Source organism: Pinus tabuliformis, chromosome 2_1 (assembly GCF_031772625.1).
Source record: "Pinus tabuliformis cultivar Carrire ecotype Pingquan chromosome 2_1, CPIR1, whole genome shotgun sequence".
NCBI classification, from domain to species: Eukaryota; Viridiplantae; Streptophyta; class Pinopsida; order Pinales; family Pinaceae; genus Pinus; species Pinus tabuliformis.
In genome coordinates, this window is record NC_142299.1 from 553,668,164 (window position 1) to 553,685,972 (window position 17,809).

General features: G+C 38.1%; 1 protein-coding gene across 2 annotated transcripts in view; it reads right to left on the reverse strand.

Moving 5' to 3' along the window:
- The window catches only part of LOC149201567 (peptidyl-prolyl cis-trans isomerase FKBP19, chloroplastic-like), a 359,273-nt gene that overhangs the window by 338,863 nt on the left and 2,601 nt on the right, over positions 1 to 17,809 (reverse strand). The window contains exons 1-3 of one of the 2 annotated variants that reach the window (XM_089402957.1): positions 4,386 to 4,566; positions 4,180 to 4,264; positions 2,597 to 2,734 (exon numbers count right to left, since the gene is read on the reverse strand). In XM_089402957.1, coding sequence (XP_089259083.1) covers positions 2,597 to 2,734; positions 4,180 to 4,264; positions 4,386 to 4,454 — 292 coding nt within the window. In that variant the 5' untranslated portion in view covers positions 4,455 to 4,566. Of the gene's footprint in view, positions 1 to 2,596; positions 2,735 to 4,179; positions 4,265 to 4,385; positions 4,567 to 17,809 lie in introns of those variants that run through there. The other variant, XM_089402958.1, reaches the window with a different exon arrangement.

A 17,809-nucleotide genomic window follows, 5' to 3' on the forward strand; every position in this document is an offset into this window, starting at 1 on the left:
AAAGATGGTCAACGCTGGTCAAACTTCCGATCTGCAGTTGCAGCCCTAAATTTGTGTCCTTCCTTCCACACGTGTGACAGAAGAGTCCCTTTTTGCGCAGTAGGAGAAGAGCCTCTTTTTTGCGCAAGAGAGAGAGAGATGTGATGATAGAGTGTGTCCAAATGAGGAAAAGACCTCCTGTATTTATATACAAATGTTGATGATTGAATAGATGCGACTGTTGGACTTCTGAGCCTACATGAGTTGCTGGTCGGCTTGATAATTATTCCATAATCAAAATAAATTCATATCTCCATAAATACTTATCGGAATCGGATGATCTTTAGATCAATCCTACACCTCTCGACGAGAGGAATATAATAAAAATATTATCAGCCATGAATAAGATGGCCCACATAGAGTTTGGCCCTAGTTGCCAATTTTAACACAAACACCCAAACCAAAATATGTTGGGCTATTTATCCTCAATAATTGCTCCCGTTGCATTACAATTAGAAACATTATCAGCGATGACATGGATGACATTGTATGGCCCAATACAGTCAATTGTTTCAAGTAATGGTTCTGCAATGTTGATGCCGGTCTTGAACTTGTCTAAGTAATCATATGTTGAAAGAAAGATGGCACCACTAATAGACACAACAAGAACACTTATCAATGGCTTGCCTTTTACATTTTTCCATCCATCAGATACAATGGACACCCCATGGTCAATCCAAGAACTTGTCATTCTACTCAAAGAATGTGATATTTTTGCTTTTTCATGATCAAGTCCAATGGTTCTAGCCTTGTCATACCCAAGGCTCTTGTATCCTTTAGGGGCATCATTTATAGCAGAAGCCATTTCGTACCAATAAGGTGAGCGAAGAACATTGAATGGTATCCCACATGCATAGAGAAACCTATAAACTTTTGAATCCACATCATTCCTACACCCTTCATCAAGGAAATCTGATATGCTTCTACGCCTTAAACTTGGTGACCCTGTGCCTCCATATCCACTGCCTTGGGAGGATGCTGAAGGAGTTCTTTGTGCATGTGATTGTGAGCTTGGTTCAAAGAAACCCTTTGATTTTTTAGATTTGTATTGGGCTTCCTCCTCTTCCCTTATGTATTTGGCTTTATCTGTTGCTGACACACCTATAAAAGTTTTGATTCCTATTTGTTTATCTCCATCCCATGGCCTTTTCCCGCAAAAGTGCTTTCTGGCACGGGTGTATGAACCACTGTAATTATTGTTGCAATGGGGGCAATGAAATTTAGTGGTTCCACCCCCTTTCCCTGCTTCAGACCTATTAACATATTTCCACAATGGACTTTGGTCTTGTTTATTTTTTTGAGACTCATGTTCACTCTCCTCCAGCTCCTCCTCTCCGGAGTTTTCATCAAATCTACTATGACCCACTTCTTCATCCCCTTTTTCATTTTCAACCCTCCTTTTTCTACTCTCCAACACCGTAATAACCAAAAAAGGAACCAAGAAGAAGAAAATGCCAAGAAATATAACCATGGTGTTTGAAATTTGAAGTTTTGAATCTGCAAAAAGATGGAATGGGAATGGGTCCATGGAGACTACACAGACATTCCTATCCCTACCCCAATTTGTTCCAATGAAAGGACATCCCCCTTTCCAAATTGAGCAGCTAGAGGCCTATTATTAGATTCTTTTCTTTGGCCTCGGATGTTGGGGGAACTACAGTTGATTGTTCTCGAGCTCCTCCCAATGTTACCTAGTCAAGGCCTCTCAGTTCAAGGCATTCCCCCAAGGATAGTAACAGGGGCCGGATTGGTGCTTGCACTTCTACATCTAGATCTACTATTTCATGTACAATAATGTCTTTTTCTCTATTAGGGTTTACCTTCTTGGTATAGGTCTTCTTACTCACTACTTTATTATTTTTTCCTTGTCTCTCCTCTTTCTTTTAGATACTCAGCAGTTGTTATGGCACTTCCAGATTAATGTTTTTGACCTATTGTGGTCATTCATGGGCATTAATAAAATTACCTTACCAAGTATATTATCTTATTTATCACTGATTTATGATTTATCATGTAGATGATCTGTCAATATTTGTGTCAAAGTGCATGAATGTTAAGTCCCACATTTTGCCCTATGCTATCAACTTTTATTGTATTGTATGTACCTTTTTCATGTGGTGTAGCACTTCCTTTACCATATAAAAAGCAGCAATAAATATATGCAAGAAACATCAATCCTATGCTAAAGAACATTCAGTTTGACATAAAAATTATGCCAAAAATGCATAAGATTCTCAAGTTGTACCACATTGTAGTAGGAAGAGATTATTACAAATTAAACAACTCTAATGATCAAGTGCTTTTTGTTTTGATAAGAAAGCAATGAATTAATTATGAGCACAATTTTATTTATGTGAACAGTGCAACTGTGTGTTTAAAAAATAATCTACTCAACGGGCCCACCACCACATGTGCACATTGGCATGGATAAGATTAAATGATCTTTTGTCAGTATGAATATTTAGTGTTTTCTACGTTACAGTATACCTTAGTACCTGGTGAAAAGAATATTTACAAATAAAACATTAAGAGAGTGAATTCGATAGGACACACTTACTGTCTGCAAAGTCCGCAGCAATGGCTGTTTTGTCTTTCAGAGACTCTATAAAACTCTCAATACCAAGACCAAGCAATGGAAACATCAGCATTGGCCTTCTACCCAACTCTTCTCTGCTAAATGGTGCTGTGCCCATATCTGACAAAAAGAATAAGTTTAAGCATTTGATCATTCATGAGACAAAAGCATATGTATTAATTAAATTCTCAGTCCAATCAACCTCAGGCAGGCCAGCATTCTATATGTTTTCTTGCCAGTAATAAAGCATCAAAACAACTAATTCAGAAGATGATTTGAAAAAGTTAAAAACAGTGGTGCCAAGGATGGTAGAAGAGAAAATTGCCTGTACGTGGGACAGGCATTAAAGATATTCGACTTCAGTATGCATCCCTCTTTTAATTTTCAGAAAGATAGATATATATACTTATATAAACTCCTATGACAAAGAAATGGCTGCCAAATACAAAAATAACAACCTGTATCAAAATGGTTATTGTCTTCTGTAGTTTTGGGGTTCTAGAAAGTTTAAGGTGATAATCAGACTCCTATTTTTGCATTTGTTTATATTTCTAGGCTGGATTAGGTTTCCTCACAGAATTCAATCAAGATGGATTCAGAATGAACCTACTATTTTGCAGATTTGAAACACCTTCAAGCCGGAAGCAAGTACGGAATCTTAAATAGCAGTAGCGATAAAGGGATATATATTGATTGTCTGCAGGGATATGTGTTTAACACTGTAGAGTTTGCTGACCTGATTAGAGTTAACAGAAGTTAATCAACCTAGACTAACTTCTTCCCTCAAAATTGAGGGCATCCATTAAACATTCAAAATCAATGACAATGCGTACCCAAGGGAGACAAGGGCGCAAATTCAATTACTCCTTGTGCTATTTCTCTTCCCTTTGGAGGCTTATCACCTAGCACACAATTAGGAAGAAACCCATCACAAAAAGGGAAGACATGTTTTCAGTATTATTCGGCTACCTCCCACCCCACCTTTCAAGTGGCTTTGTGGGATTCTCTTGGGTAGGGTGATTTGGAGAGTGCCCTGGTCGCCAGGAATCAGGACCGCTATGAGAAAAATCATAAACTATGATGATCAAAAATTCGTAACCTGCTTATGCACGGCTCCCAAACCATGACAAGAATAAGGGTGCCTGATAAGTATGGAATTACTTTTTGAACCCTGAGCTTCACCGGGTCAAAAGAAAAACAAGAAGCAAACGCTGGCAGTCTGGTCTCTGGTATTGGAGACTAAAATCACTTGTTTCACTTGTAGTCCCATGGCATTAGATATTTTCATACTACAGCTACTTGAAAGTTGTCATGCAGTTATCATAATATTTAGATATAATTAAAGCAAAGCCAGAGTTGGGCAGCTTAAGTGATCAAAAGAAAGCTATGCCAAATGCAAAGGAGGGATTGGCCCTTGAAGCTGATCAAGAATGGACAACATTGCTTATTATCTCGACATAAAATTTCAGTAGCACTGCACGGACGATTGACTGAGGGATTATAATATTTAAGAATTGAGACCCAAAATCTGATAAATGAGCATTACAATGTTTTCAGAGACTAACCTTGTATTTGGGGTGCCTTACCAATGCCGTGCAACTCCATTCTACATCTCTGGTTAAGAATCTTATGGTGACATGAAAGTGGCCTCTGATAAAACCACAACAGAAATTCAGTTGGTAAGTCTATTGAAACCTATAATTGATCCTATTTGGTTGAAAGATAAATGATATAAATTACCCACAAATCAGTCTATGTGAAAGATATAGACCTTTGGGGAAGCGCTCTGATACTGGCAGTGAGAGATCAGCGAGCACGAAAACGTGCAGAGAGTTCCCATTTTGCAAGATAACAAGCTAACAGCAGAGGGTGTAGGCTCAGGGCATGCTTTAACCAAGCATGCATATATCCGTCTAGGCTATTGTCGCATTATTCACTGTCTTTAAAAAATAATAGAGAAAATGTGGTGGATAATGCCGCGGAATGTGTTTGATGGAGAGAGGGTGACCTTATCTTGACATGGTGAATGGGGATGCCAGGTTTAGATGTTTAAATTTTTTTGGTTTAACAGTACTAAGGATAAGTACTTAATTATTAATTATATTTTATAGTTGAGTATAATTTATAAAGATTAAGATTTTAGATATATATTTACAAATAAGGTTACAATTTTTTCTAAATAAATTAAGGGAAATTTTGGTAAGATTTTGATAAAAATAGGTTGGAATTTTTGGAAATTTCAGTTATAGTTTTTAAATTTTAGTATTTTGGGTGTTTATGGGCTCTAGATGGTGCAGAATCTATTTCCACTATCAAAAAAATATTCAAATACTAGTCAATTTTTTTTGATGGAGAGAGGGTGGCCTTATCTTGACCTGGTGAATGGGGATCCCAGGTTAGATGTTTAAATTTTTTGGTTTAACAGTATGAAGGATAAGTACTTAATTATATTTTATAGTTGAGTATAACTTATAAAGATTAAGATTTTAGATATATATTTACAAATAAGGTTACAATTTTCTCTAAATAAATAACAGGGATTTTGGTAAGATTTTGATAAAAATAGGTTGGAATTTTTGGAAATTTCAGTTACAGCGCTCAAATGTTAGGATTTCGGGTACTTATGGGCTCTAGATGGTGCAGAATCTATTTCCACTATCAAAAAAAATATTCTATTACCAGTCAATTTTTTTTTAAATTTTCTCGTCAGATACTTGCAAGAAATTTGTCGTCTGAGCGAAATTGTGGCATCGGTAGACAATGCTTTTTATATATTTATAATTTAGTGAAATATTTAAAATTATTAATTTAATTGATTTAATTAAATTTTAAAAATAAAATTTATTATTGCATATAGAAGACATGTTGCAATGTCTTGTCGTATTAGGTTATGTAAACATTTGACTCAATCAAATTATATAAAAATAAATTTTAAAAATAAAAACAAAATAAAATACTAAAATAAAATTAATAATTATTATTATTATTATATTTAATGATTAAACCAATCTAGATCTATCCTCACTCCAGATCTACCAACCATTTAGAGGGATCAAATCTCTTGATTTATGAACTTTTTTAGATTGAAAAGAGATTTGATTCCTCTCGGCTCTTTGGTAGATTTGGAATTAAGATGGATCTAGGTTGATTTAAAAATTCTAATTATTATACGATAAAAAATTCAATTTTATTAAGATATCTTGAGTTTTTAATGATTATTATAATTAGTGATTAAACTAACACATTATTATATTTTAGAAAGAAAAAAAAAATTATCAAAATTTGTTTTCTAATATATATAAGAAGGCTACACATTCTATATTTATGATCTTTTTTAATTTGTTTTCATACTGGCCAAACAAAAAAATGTTATTATTTTATTATTTTATATAAAAATAAATTCAATGTTGAATATCTATTTTACAGTTGGATTGTGCAATATTAAGATTTAATATCTATTAATACAATATGATTTTTGCTGAATTTTATATTCAAAATATTGATTTTCTTTCTAATTATTTTTTGACCCATTTGAAAAAAATCAATTCATAACATGTTTACGACTATGTCTATAAATATATATGTATGTTGGTGTGTACATACATACAAAATAATAGCAACTTGAAATGGTTGTTGTGAAGATTATTCAAGTTCAATTCCTAGCATCCTAACTTCTCCTATGTGTAAGGTCGAACCATTGTAGCATATGGCTAAGTCAAGTATGTGCTTTGATAGATGTATTTTGAATTTGTTTTTTTAAGATTCTATAATAGTCATTATTTTGGTCTCATTGTAACTTATCGGAAATGTAAATTGTCTTGGTTTAATACTAATAATTTTATCCTTGTAGTTAAAAAATGCTAATATGATAAGGTCGAATTTTTCAGATTTTCAGTGGAATAAATTGTTTATTTAGAGAATTTGTTTTCCATGTCACAATAAAAATTAATAGAATAGAATTTGAATTTTTCAAATATTCAATTATAAATTATTTTCTTTTAATAAAATAATAATGATTTAATATCACTTCTAAGTCAAACAAGTAATTGATATTCCTTCTAAGTGCCAAATTATTATTCCTAAACCTGTTGTACTAGAGTGTAGGGAGAACACAAACACTAGGATGAATATAGCTTGGTTAGGAGAGCCAAAGGGTAGTTTTGGCTAAGAAAACAAGGTTCAAGAATCACTGGGATTTGGAGGTATTAGTGAAGTGTTAGTATTATGAGCAACCATAGCAAATATTTACACGCAAAAAGTTGCACATAAGACCAACAATATCCATAAAACATCACATTGTATTAATTACAATAATAATACATCACACCCTCACTTACACAAATACAATACAGAAGGCCTCGTAATACAATATTGAGGTGCTCATAACAAAAATTCTAATATAGCTAATTGGTTCAACCATCTTCAGAACTATCTCCACAATAGCTCCATGAATATTTCCATAAATATCTCCATTGATTCTGTGTTATCTTTATTCCTCACTTCTCTCGTTGTCCTCATCTTTGATCATACATAGGGTTCTTGAGTAAGTCTACTAATATTTTATAATGACTTCATTATATTTTAAGTAAGAATTATTCCTTCACATTCCCCATTAATAAACACTTATGATTCGATATGGATGTCTCAAGTTGTCTTCATCTTTAGTGTTCTACATTATGCATCATCTTTAGTCTTCTTAATCTACATCTATATCTTCAATTATCATTGTCTTTCTATAAATGTGTTGCATCTTTCTTTGATAATGTTGGATCTTGAGTCAACCATCTGGAGTGCATCATGTTCATATCAAGGATTTCTTTAGCTTACCCTTAACTTTCACATGGTTTTTCAATGGATTAACCTTCAACCATTACATCATACTCAGGGTTTTCCTAGTTCACCCTTAACCATTAAAATTTCAAAGTGGTTTTGGCTTATCATGAACCATTAATTGGTTTCAACTAACTACAAATTATTTATTACATCAAGTCATTTTGGTTTACCACAAACCTCCATATATCATTACAACTTGATTTTTGGATTACCATGAATCATTACAAAAATACTCATGATTCACTTGACTCGAGAAATGAATCAATAATCTAACAACTCTTTCCTAAACATGTTTATTTTTTGAGGACCAACTAACTCATGAACTTTATATGGGAGATATTTTTGTACATTTGAAGATGACCCTCTAAAATCTTTTCAATATAGAAGTTATTTTTTGCCATCCAAGCACATATATCCAACCACATTGTAGTTATATACAAGGATTTAATGTTTCTCTATTCCAACACTTGTGATTATCATGATTTGTAAGACCACAAACACTGCAGGGATGTAGATTCCATGTCCTTTTTTCCCACAATGACTTCAAAGTTGTCCTTGCTTCTGCATTTGATTTATTGTACGTGATCCATGCTAGATTATTATATTGTTTTTCATCCATATTAATGATTTTAGAGTGGAAAAATTGGAGGAACCAACTCATAAGACCATTTTTACTAATAGGACCCAATTTGGCGAATTTGGGTCTGAAACCTTCCAGGAGCATTTTGAGGCATCAAATGATGTATTTTGGGGGTAAAAATTTGTTTCTTTCATGTCACACCTTTTTTTCATATTCTACACACGAATACCTTTCCAATGGCATAAGAATCATTTCAATTAGATTCTGTATGCAAAAGTTATGTCACTCAAAAGTTGACCTTCTTGTTTTCACCACCATAATTCGAGAGGGTGCCACGTCAGTCCCAATTATTCATGGAAAAGGGGCTATCCACATGATTATGATGAAGAATAATTTAGAAGAGTCCATATTGTAACTCAGTTTAAGAGTTGAGGGAGTCAAACTTAACCACTAGCAAGCTATCGAGTTGTGCTACAACCAATCCACTAGGAGGAAAAGGGGTTCAATTATTTTTATTGTATTTTATTCCATAGATGAGAAGAGTAGTCGAGAGGGATAGGGAGAGAGCATGCAAAGAGGATTTGTGCATTGTAGTAGCCCATGGGCCACATGCTAGACTTCTTTGTACTCATAGCCATTTTCTATTCAGAGCAAGAGAGTAGAGTGGCCTCACCTTCCAATTGGTATTTCTCTTGAAATGGTCTCCTAGGATATATCTTGTGTCAAATGTGGTTCAAGAATTTTTATTTCAATGTTCACTATTTTCTACATAAATTTAAATTTGGATGCATACACAATAAATACTAATCTATGCATCTAGAAATATAAAGAGAAATAAACCCCAATAGCGTAGATTTCAGATTTTTTAAAGTGTACTTTTTCAGAGATTTTGTGATGAACTGTTTAGTTCAATATCCACGACAATTTATGTATAAGTACTGCTAGTTCTAGATGGCTCATTAGTTATCAATGTTTTTTTCTTTCACAAATTTGATAGTTGCATTACTCATTTGACCTTCATATCTTAGGCCGTCATTTTTTTGGCCTTACACATATTTGTATGGGATTTTGAATACCTTCACCACTTCTGCCTAAACCCTTTCCATCATAACCCATTTTACTTAAAGGTTTAGCACCAATTCCTTTTGTATGCTTCTCAAAATAACATAATTCATCATCTTTATCTTTAGAAATATTGCTAGGATCATTATCCGAAGCCTTAAAACAAGAGAGAGACATATGTACATCAACATTATTATCATCAATCAAATGGCAAGTATTAGTAGAACTATTAGTCTTCTGAATGAGATCACTAGTATCACAAACTAGATCACACTTGGTTTTCTATTGATTTAATTGTTTTACTTTGTTTTTTAGTGCTAACAACACACTTCTTTGGCCACTAATTATTGTTGCAATCATTCTATCATTTGTCCTTTTGACCTTGAATTTTGAAGACATCATCTACAAATTAATCTAATTATTTCAACTTTCCTTCTAATGTGTTGATGTGTATATAACATAACTAACAAATTCATGCTAAAGTTCATTATCTCATGATTTGAATTCTGTAATTTTACCCAAATGGATTTATTTTGTTTTTATAATCTATTTATTTTTACAAAGCAACATCAAGATCTTGTTGTAGTAATTCAATTTCATGATTAGTAGTTTGTAGGCTTTCTCCTCCTTTGTCATTTTAAAATGTCAATGATTCACACTCACTTGCCAAAAAAAACAAAATAAGGTGCCGGGTACAACTGATCATGCATCTTATTTTCAGATAATAATAATTATACATGGGTGTCGAGTACCATTGAGCACATACCCAAAGTGTTCCAATTCAACAACACTTGAAAACTTTTGCAAAACTCCAATAACATTCTCCAACTTTGACTTAAATTGTGAAACTCTTCAACCTTAATATTTTAACTCCCTACAAACTCACTTAACTTTCGACTTTAATGCATCAACACCTTTAAATGATAAGAAACTATAAAACTCAAAATTTACATTTTACCTAAAATACTCTAACTAACATTAACATTACTAATTTCAAACTCATCTCAATTGAACAACCCATTAAACAACCCATGACTTAAAGTGACCCATCCCTTTTGACATCTCTTTGAAATGACTTCTCGTTGAAATAATAATCCCAAACTGGATTTTCATTAGGACCCTACTTTACTAACTTAAACTTGTACTTGTCCCATACAACACCAATTCTATTTAATCATATCCTTTCACATTTCTCCAAGGAAGTTTTAAACATGGGTACTTTTCATGCATTAAAAAATTTGCACTTGCATTTTTAAATGATGTGCTCCATTTGATGTTTCCAATCACTTCCTTTAAGTAGTTTGAAATTCAGCTCTTCTTTAATTAATCAAATTACTGTTTGGAGGGGGTCATTTTCCACTGCAGAATCTGGACAGTTACACTTAGTGCCCATATGTCACCTATTCAAACTCTCTCTTCTTCAAATTCATATTTACATGCCACATTGGACACATCGCTCCTCCAGTTTGGAATATACAGGCCACACAAATTCAGCTCTGTTTTTGTCCAATGCTCAAAGGAAAAAAATGCAGCCAATCCATAAATCGCACCAAATCCGTAGATAGCGTGTTTGATTCAGGAATTCAGAAATCCGATATTGCAATGGGTTGCTTCCCGTGCTTCGAAGTTGCAAAACAGGTTCGATTCGTGAAGATATTTGTGTGCGCAACCATACAGGCCGTACTTCGAACGTTCAGCAAAATTCAACACACTGAGCTATTCATTGAATCCAGTTGAGTTTCTCTTGTTTCTTCTTCCACTGCAAGCCTGTGTTGTTTCCTCGGTGAATGCTACAGTTGCGATGCTACCACTAGTCATGCGGTTGAGCGATCACCATAGCCTGGATACAATATATGTGCAGAAATGTGCTTTCACAAATCTGAACTCAATTTTCCTTTAGCATTACTTTGTCAAACTCTGCTGTACTTTATTCCATCTGCACGCTCATTAAGGAAACTGTATTCGAGCAAAATTATGTATTGTGGCACGAAAGCCTCCACCTCCATTCTTACTCCGATTGTTCTTTTGACTTGCTTTTCTGTTGCTTGCAATATTAATTTATTTTTCGAGGAAAAAACCGAACATTTTCATTAATGAGATGTTTTACATCTGCTTACATCTGGTTCACTTTCTGCTGGAAAACAATAGTACATATCAGAATCATCGGTATGACCAACAGCATACCCGGCATATCAGCAAAAACAGAGTAGAAAAAGATACCGACTGCTCAAGAGAGAATATTTACATAACCAAAAGACATTAACACGGAAATATCAACAAAGCAGGGCAGAAGATGATCGCCAACTACCCAGGGAGAGAAATCAAACATGAAGCTCTCCAGATCGATCATCGACTGACCCTATTACACTTGGCTAGCCAAAAACGCATCATAAAGGAATATGGTCAAGGTGCACATTCTGCCAATGGAGGAAAATGAAAATATAGAAGAAAAGTGGGGCCAAAAATGGGACATAGCCATCCATCGAGCACACCACCAGAGGGCTCGAAAGAAACCCAGCAGAGACCGAGCATAGCAAAAACAGGGCAATGAGACCCGGGAGAGACTCACAAAACTACAAAAGGGCCCTGGCTTTGAATAGTACCATCTACAACCTTTTCAAAGTGCATATATTCGGGCTGAAAAGACAGAGCACGCTTTGAGAGGGAATTAGAGGGAATCAGGTTAAGTGTTTTGTTCTCCATAAATGTGTTGAAAGGTGACCTCTAAGAAAAGAGACCTAGCAAAGATTAAGAAAACTCAGAGAATTACAAAAGAGCCTTGGTTTTGAATAGGGAGTTGTTTTTAGTGCGACTTTTTAGAAGCTTTTCCGACGGTCTAATTTCTCTAAAATCCGGCAGGAATTCATTGAAATCACAAGTTTGATGGGTAAACCTGCACAATAGAAGTGCCCTAGGGGTTTTCCAGGGTGCTGAATCTATATATAGAGTAAAAAAACTAGTTTAAATAACACAAATCATGATTTCACCACAAATTTTACGCCAGATTCCGGCACCGGAAACTCCAAAAAGTCGCACTAAAAACAACTCCTTTGAATATGACCATCCATAATCTTTCCAAAGTGCATATATCTGGGCTGAAGAGACAGAGCACGCTTCGAGAGGGAGTCAGCTTCAGTGTTCTATTCTCTATAAACGTGTTGAAAGGTGACCTCCGAAAAAAGAGTTTTAAGGACAAAAATGCGCTGCATCCAATTAAGAAGAGTTGAAACCTAAACAATTGATCCAAACTTAAACAAGAACACAACGAATTACATAAATAACCATAAATACAGAGATGCAGCAGAAACAATACTTCATTTCATTAATATCAAACACTAAAATATGTTTACAAACAGAATGTAAATAAAACTAGCTCGGACGATGGTAGTTTATCTTTGAGAAGACATGTGGCGGCTACATGCCTCTGAATTGTGTTACAATGAGGCTCAAGAGCCTATTTATTATTGAACAACAAGGGAAAACCTTAAACAACCAAAACCCTAACAGCAGGAGATGGAATGCCAAGAGTTTGTGGGCCTCACTGGGGTTAGTTGGTCAGCAAGCTTCCCGAGGTTGTAACTTGGTCATATTATCTCTGTTTACCACATACGATACCTTGTTGGAAAGATCTCTCTGAGCACTACAAGATTTGCGGTAGGTCTACAATTATAAGTTTGCTAAAAAAAAAAAAAAACCGTCGTTTAGGGGGTCAAAATGTTCCAGAAGTTTAAGACCCGAAAAAATGTTAAAAATAGTAAATACTACAATAAACAAGTAAACGGATGAAATCGACTGGAGATCTAGGTGGAATAGGCGGGTGGCCACCAATATCCACCTGGACAACAACATAACTACCTTGGATCCATCGGATAATGGAAAGGGAATCCTTGACAACCCGAATGCTATCAAAACAGAGCCACTAGACCACTTGTAAAGCACCCCATAACCACAACATCTCGACTCGACCACTGTCACCTAGGCCACCAAACCATCAGAAGCAGAAATAAATAGAATGATCTACATGAAGAGTGACACCGCACCCACAATGCCCTCTAGCAGAAGCCCCATCAAAATAACAAATAGGATGAATATTATCCAGATCAACGAAAATTACAGTCTGAGGGGAAGCCTTGGAGACCCATGGTCCAATCTCCATAAAGTGTGTAACGATGTGGAGGGAAGACAACAATGCATCTGGGGATGATCCTTCAAATATATATTCATTACGAGCCCGCCAAATACCCTAGATAATATAGAGAGGAACTACTCTATAAGCCTGATTTTGGCGTTCCCAAGAGCATATCCAATAAGCCACCGAGGACATATCGACTACAATTTGTATGCCCAAAAGAGAATTCCCCCGCTTCCAAATATCCCTTGTGAAATGGCAGAGAATGAAAATATGGTGACAATCCTCTGTCGCTTCCATACAGAAGGAACATCTACCAGGCCCAATAAAACCCTTCTTTAGAAGGGTGTCCCATGTGAGAATGCGGTTATGGAGAATAAGCCATGTAAAGCATAATATCTTAAGAGGCACCTCCCAACCCCACAACCTAATAGTCATCTCAACAAAAGAGAGGGATTGTGAGCAAGAAATAATATGTTCATAACCTTTTGATACTGCAATTCTGCCATCGAACAAATGTCTGCCCCACACAAGTCTATCCGGGCGTGGAGTCCAGAGAATACCAACTGGTCAAACGTTACCTCGATATGATTCCCATTCAGCGTCTAGGAAAGCACGGATGTTAATGTCTCGAGAATGAGGCCACAGACCCCAAATATTGTCAAACATACAAACATTACATGTCTGATCCAGGTGGATATTGGTGGCCACCTGCCAAGTCCACCTGGACCCCCACCATTGTCTTTCTCAGCATTTTCAGTTTCCTTAATTGTAGCACAGTTTACTATTTTTAGCAGTTTTTCGGGTCCTGAACTTCCGGAGCCGTTTTGAGGCCCTAAACAACATTTTTTGGGGGAATCTGGGGCAACATGGGTCCATGGAACAATGTTGCCTCCCAAAGTGGTAGTACTCGGATAGATCTTTCTAACGAGCTATTGTACGCGTCAAACGAAGATCATATGCCAAAGTTACGACCCCGGGAAGTTGATGTACCAATTTACCCCCAAACGAGGCCCACAGTTTGGCGTTTCATCTCCTAGGGTTAGGTTTTGGAATGTTAAGGGTTTTCCATTGTTTCTCAACAATAAATAGGCCTTCGAGCCTCATTGTAACACAGTTCAGAGGCATGTAGCCATCACATCTCTTCTCAGAGATAAGCTACCATCGCCCTAGCTGGTTTATTTCCATTTATGGTTGTAAGCATATTTCAGTATTTTCCATTAATGAAATGAAGTATTATTTCCGCTGCATCTTTGTGTATATGGTTATCTCTGTAAATTGTTGCGCTCCTGTTTAAATCCGGATCAGTGGTATCAGAGCGGTCTGCTTTTTCTCTGTTTTTCTTTGCATGTCCCCAACAAGGTCGGGATATAAGGAGTTAGGGCTTGAACTGGTTGAACCTTTGCAAGACCAGCCTCGCAAATCTTGACGGCCTCCCATGGCGGACGAGAAGAAAGACGAGGGAGATCCCATCAAAATCTTGCTCGAAGAAGCCCTCGAGCGACAACGGAACGCGATGATGGACAGCTTTGCCCAGATCCTTCAGCGGCTACCCAGAAGCAACGCATCGGCTTCCAGCAGCTACTCTGGAAACGCCACACCCTTTAAGGTACAAGTTAATTTTGAAATCCCCATATTCGAGGGTCAGATAGACACAGATGCCGTAGATAAATGGTTAAATCTGCTAGAGGGTTATTTTTCTGTTCATGAATTTTCGAGTCGGGAAAAGATTGTTTTTGCTCTTCTCAAAGCAGCCCCCCACGTCAAGGACTGGTGGGAAACCTACTGCGAGCAGAAGGATGAAAGTACTGGCTCACTATTTTCAGCCGCACCCACCTGGGATTCGTTCCGGGATGCCATCAAGGAGCAGTACTACCCCGTCGGAAGCTATGAGGATGAATACATAAAGTGGACCATGCTACGGCAGGGAAGGGACCAAGACGTGCAGGAGTTCACCAATCTTTTCCATACCCTTCGCACAAAGTTGGGTATCAAGGATTCGGAGCAACATTTGATACTCAAATACCGTGGCTGCCTGCACAAGTACATCCAGGAAGAAACACAATTCCTAAACATCCCCTCGCTCGGCGCAGCATACCGATATGCCGTCAAGGTCGAGCAGAAGTTTAAACAAAAGAAGCGAGACTTTGGGTCTGCGAATCCAAAGCAGGGGAAAGGTGCCCCTAAACCACAGAACAAAGGACAAAGCCAAGGCGGGACAGCCCAAGACAACCAGCCGAAGCTGCAAGCAAAGAACACCGCCGCGAAGCCGAGAAAGGACACTGGAAAATGGTGCGAGTTCCATAAGAGCTCCACTCACAACACAAGTGAGTGTCGGGCCAAGCAGTCACTGGTGGCTGAGCTAAAGGTTTCAGAATCAGATGCATGTTCTGACTCTGAGTCAGAACCCGATAAGGGGTATGAAAAAGGGAAGCAGATCATTGATGCGGATCCTAGCGCCACTGTTGCTACCGCAAAGATCCAGAAAAATGAACCCGAAGATCCAGAGGAGGAGGAGCGTCTCTTCCACTCCCAGATGTGGGTAAAGGGCTCCCCGATACAGTTCATTGTTGATAGCGGGAGTCAAAAGAACCTCATTTCGGCAGAGGTCGTGAAGCGGTTGGGCTTACCGACCACAGCACATCCACAACCATACACCATTGGGTGGCTTCACCAAGGACGAGATCTTCGCGTGAGCCAGCAGTGTCGCCTTCCATACAACATCAAGCCCTTCACGGATGAGGTATTGTGTGACATTGCTCCCCTTGAAGTTTGTGATGTATTACTAGGACAACCATACTTGTGGAAGCGACATGTTGTGTATGAATCAAGGCCTCGTGCTGTTATTGTTACATTGGGAAATAAGTTGTTCAGGATACCAGAGGTAGCACCACCTGCCGCCATCTCTTTGATTACTGCAAAACAATGCAGTAAGATCATTTCCAAAACCAGGAAATTTGTTTTCTTGATGGTACGCCCTCAAGGAAAGAAGAAGACAGTGGCCGCGGCCTCCAAACGGGGTCCCTCTGCACGACAACTACAGATGGACAAGGTTGTGGAGGAGTACGAGGACATCTTCACCTCCCCGGCAGGGGTTCCTCTGCACTGTCAAGTCAAGCACTCCATCGATCTGACCCCAGGTGCGCCGCTACCCAATGGACCAATTTATCGGCGCTCCGTTCTGGAGAACAATGAAATCAAGAGGCAGATTCAGGAGCTCCTGCAGAAAGGTCACATTCGTCCGAGTTCATCGCCCTGTGGAAGCCCGATCGTGTTGGTACAGAAGAAGGATGGGACGTGGAGACTCTGTATTGACTATCGGGCACTGAACAAGATCACTGTCCGTAATAGGTACCCGATCCCGCGGATTGATGACCTCCTAGACCAACTAAAGGGGGCGAAATATTTCAGCAAGATCGATCTGAAGTCAGGATATCACCAGGTACCAATCGAACCCTCCGATGTGTGGAAGACTGCCTTCAAATCCAAGGAGGGCCTCTTCGAATGGTTGGTCATGCCTTTCGGATTGACGAATGCTCCTGCAACCTTTATGAGGCTAATGGATGACATCTTGCAGCCATTCACCAACTCCTTTGTAGTAGTATACTTGGATGACATTCTGATCTTTAGCCAGAGTTGGGAAGAGCACCTCCACCACATCCGACAGGTTCTCCAAACACTGCGACAACACAAGCTATGTGCCAATTTGGAGAAATGCACTTTTGGCATGACCCAGGTTCAGTATCTGGGATACATCATTGATGAACAGGGGGTGCATGTCGATCCAGCCAAGATCCAAGTCATTCGGGATTGGCCCTCTCCAACCACTCTAACAGAGCTCCGCAGCTTTCTAGGTCTTGCCAACTTCTACCACAGGTTTGTGTTGGGGTTTTCTCATATTTCTTGGCCCTTGAGTCAAGTCACCAAGGGCAGGGCGAAAGCAAAATTCTTTTGGTCTGAATCTCAACAGAAGGCATTCAGGGAGTTGAAGGATCGCCTCTGCACGGCACCAGTGCTCGCGTTACCAGATTTACAACAACCATTTGAGGTCGAGACAGATGCCTCTGACTATGCTATTGGGGCAGTCCTTACTCAACATGGACATCCAGTGGCATATCACAGTGAAACACTTTCAGACACAGTCCGGAAGTACCCCACTTATGATAAAGAGATGTATTCCATTGTACAAGCCTGCCGACAATGGAAGCATTACATTTTGGGGAAGGAAACGGTCATCCACACAGACCACCGACCTCTGCAGTTCATATAGACCCAAGGGAAATTGCAGAATGATCGCCATCAGAAGTGGTCTACCTACCTACAACAGTTTCACTTGAATATCAAGTATAAAAAGGGCAGCACCAATAATGTTGCAGATTGCCTCAGTCGGCCACCGATCATGGCGCTAACCACCGTGCTCAACTCTTGTGGGCATGAGACTTCTGATTGGCCACTTCTCTACAAAAGCGACCCAGAATTCGGCCACACGTACCAGACACTCTTGGAGGGTCGGCATGTTGCAGATTTTCACCTCCAGGACGCCCTATTATGCCACCTAGGTCACCTTTGTGTTCCTTCAAGCAAGCGTGCC